This window comes from Nuphar pumila, chromosome 2 (genome assembly GCF_984573655.1).
Source record: "Nuphar pumila chromosome 2, dmNupPumi1.hap1.1, whole genome shotgun sequence".
Classification (NCBI taxonomy): Eukaryota; Viridiplantae; Streptophyta; class Magnoliopsida; order Nymphaeales; family Nymphaeaceae; genus Nuphar; species Nuphar pumila.
Window position 1 is genome coordinate 89,050,177 of NC_143250.1, and position 2,824 is coordinate 89,053,000.

A 2,824-nucleotide genomic window follows, 5' to 3' on the forward strand; every position below is an offset into this window, starting at 1 on the left:
CTTCAAGTTGTGAGGATGATTCAATGTGATACGCTTCGGGTGAAGATGAGTCTCTCTGAAATCGATATGGTTTGCATTGTAAGGCTCCATGGCCTTGCTTTCGACAAGCCTGACATTGAGCAACAATGTATCCTTGATTGCCACAAGCATAACATGTGATGGATCATTGTGATCCACTTCTATTGTTAGAGATTGATTTTCTTTATTACTCTGATTTCCATATGCTTAAAATTGGGCAGGTTTTTTCAACCAAATTTACTAATGATTATTCTGTTATGACATCATTGTCTATCTCGACTTCATGTATGAGGAGCATACTTAGGAGGTCCTCAAGCTTAATAGGTTCTACTTGAGTGTTCAAGAACGTCGTGAAAGCCCCATACTCATTCATTGGCAACCCAGCTAAGATGTACATGACTAAATCTTCTCCATCGACTGGTTTTGAGGCCATAGATAGCTCATGTGCTATGCCTCTTGCTCTATGAAAATAGGCTGTTATGGTGTCACTCTTTTTTCTCAAATTTTGGAGCTAAGATTTTAATTATTGAATTCTAGCTCAAGAATGTGCTGCATACATTCTCTTAAGGGTTGTCCAAACGTTATAAGATATATTTAAGCCAACTACTTGGCTACAGACGATTTTTATTAAAGAGGACAGGATCGAACTTAGCAAAAGTTGATCCATCCTCTGTCATTCAGTGAAGGCATGATTTCTTGTAGCTTCCTTTCCTGGTTCAGCTGTGAGGAACTCATTGGAACAAGGATTCGACATTGTAGCTTTTAAGTAATGGGATAAGTTGAGATTCCCATAACAAGAAATTATCAGCAGATAGCGTTATTGATAAGAAGTATCTTAAGATTATAGGTGCGGGTAGAACAAGAAAAGACGAATTCAGACCTATAACAAAAATTTTTCTTGAGTTGGGTACCATATTGTTGATGTCGTCCGTGCTTCTGCCTTCAACCATTCATGACAGACTACAATGGGTAGAGAAGAGCAGGGACATGATTATGGCTTTGATACTATGCAAAGGAAAAAAAAAAAAACAGTAGAAGACACCAAATGTAACATGGTTCCACTTTGTGAGTCTACGTCCACAGCAGAAAGTTTTTTCTCCATCTTAGTTCTGCGCCTAAGACGAGAGGTTTTATTCATATGAATAATTTTGTACAGCTGTTTTGAAGTTCCTTATCTTCTATCACATTCATAGGATCCAAAGATTTACAAATATCTTTCGGTTTCACCAGTTCAGCATTTTTTTATTTTGCCATTTGCAGCCCTATCGATACGATGCCGTATATTAGTTGTTGCCGTCCATGTTCATCCTTTATCAAAGGGAAAGAGCTAAAGAAATGCCAAAGTAACAGAATCTCTCTTTGTGTTTTTTAAAGGGCCAAAGTTATAGATTCACGTACACTCACACTTAACCTTTTGCGTTTCCATATTAAGATGAGTTTGATTCAGAGAGCAAAACACCCACAAACTATATCCAAATATCCAGAAAGATTCGTTAAGCAAAGTGCCAATCCCAATTACCAAAGGATTCAAGTAAAACAAGATATAGGCTAACATCGGAGTAAAAGGTTGAACACCGACAGATATTTTCCCTAAACCATCACTTGTACCCAATTCACAAATGATTATTCTCAGCAGTCGCTAGTCACAAGTATATGGCCGAAGGTCATCGGGGCGAAGGCGAAGGAGAGGAGGAAGAAGAAGGGCTCATCATCCTCTTGAACTCGTCGAAGTTGACGTGCCCGTCGCCGTCGGCATCGACGGAGCCGATCATCTTGCAGCAGTCTCCGACCGAACACTGCTCGCCGAGTCCTCTGAGGACTCGGTGGAGCTCCTTGGCGGAGATGAACCCGTTCTTATCGAGATCGTAGAGGGAGAAGGCCTCCCTCAGTCCCTCCTCGTCCGGCGCGCCGTCACCCTCCCCGCCGTTGATCCGCGCGAACTCCTCCATGTCGAGGAAGCCGTCGCCGTCACCGTCGACATCGCGCATCATCTTGGCCGCCTCGTCGACGGAGACGGCCGAGCCGAAGGTGCGGAGGAGCTCTGCCAGCTCCGTCACGGAGATCTTGCCGTCCCCGTCAGTATCGAACCGCTTGAACACGAGCTCCATCTCCTCCCCCGCATCTCGGACGCTCTGCACCTGCGCAGACGACTCGCCGGTACTCATCTCTCTCTCTCAAAGGAAGTAGGTTTGCCGTTTCTGTGCATCTATTATATGGTGGACGTGACACGGAGACCATACGGGTTCCCTGACGCGTATACATTGAAGCTACGCGTTTTGGAGACGTGGCAGTATATGATTCCTGCTGGTAAGCGACATACGTGCCGAAAAAACAGGAATTCTCTTTTCGGATAAAGGGAGATAGACGGTGCAGATGAAGCTGATTGTGATTTTTTCATGGGGATTTTATTTTATTTTACTATCAGGAGCAGAGATCAGTTGACAAGGAGTAGAACCTAAATATGAAGCTCCACCAGGTGATGATGATTAGCAGAAACGAGACAAGAGGAAGATTAGATGGTTTTAAATATAGCATTAAGGGGCTTATTTGGATCCTAACAGTTGTGTGGTGCAATAACGACCCTTGCGACGTGTAAAACATACACGAAATGCACCAAAACAATGTTATGAATAATTAAAAATATAATACATATATTTTATTTGTTGACTTTTATATTTAAAGAAAAATATAATAATATTTTATAAAAAATAAACTCTTATGCCTTAGAAAAATATTAAACTGACTTTATTTGAAACTAATGCATATATATATATAAATACAATACATACATTATATTCTAGTTGTT

At 41.5% G+C, this 2,824-nt stretch overlaps 1 protein-coding gene across 1 annotated transcript; it reads right to left on the bottom strand.

Moving 5' to 3' along the window:
- Positions 1 to 1,511: 1,511 nt before the first annotated feature.
- Positions 1,512 to 2,198, bottom strand: LOC149846011 (putative calcium-binding protein CML18). Its single transcript, XM_089996117.1, has one exon. It carries the CDS (start codon positions 2,181 to 2,183, stop codon positions 1,683 to 1,685), a length of 501 nt encoding a protein of 166 aa, XP_089852243.1. The 5' UTR covers positions 2,184 to 2,198; the 3' UTR covers positions 1,512 to 1,682.
- Positions 2,199 to 2,824: the final 626 nt, after the last annotated feature.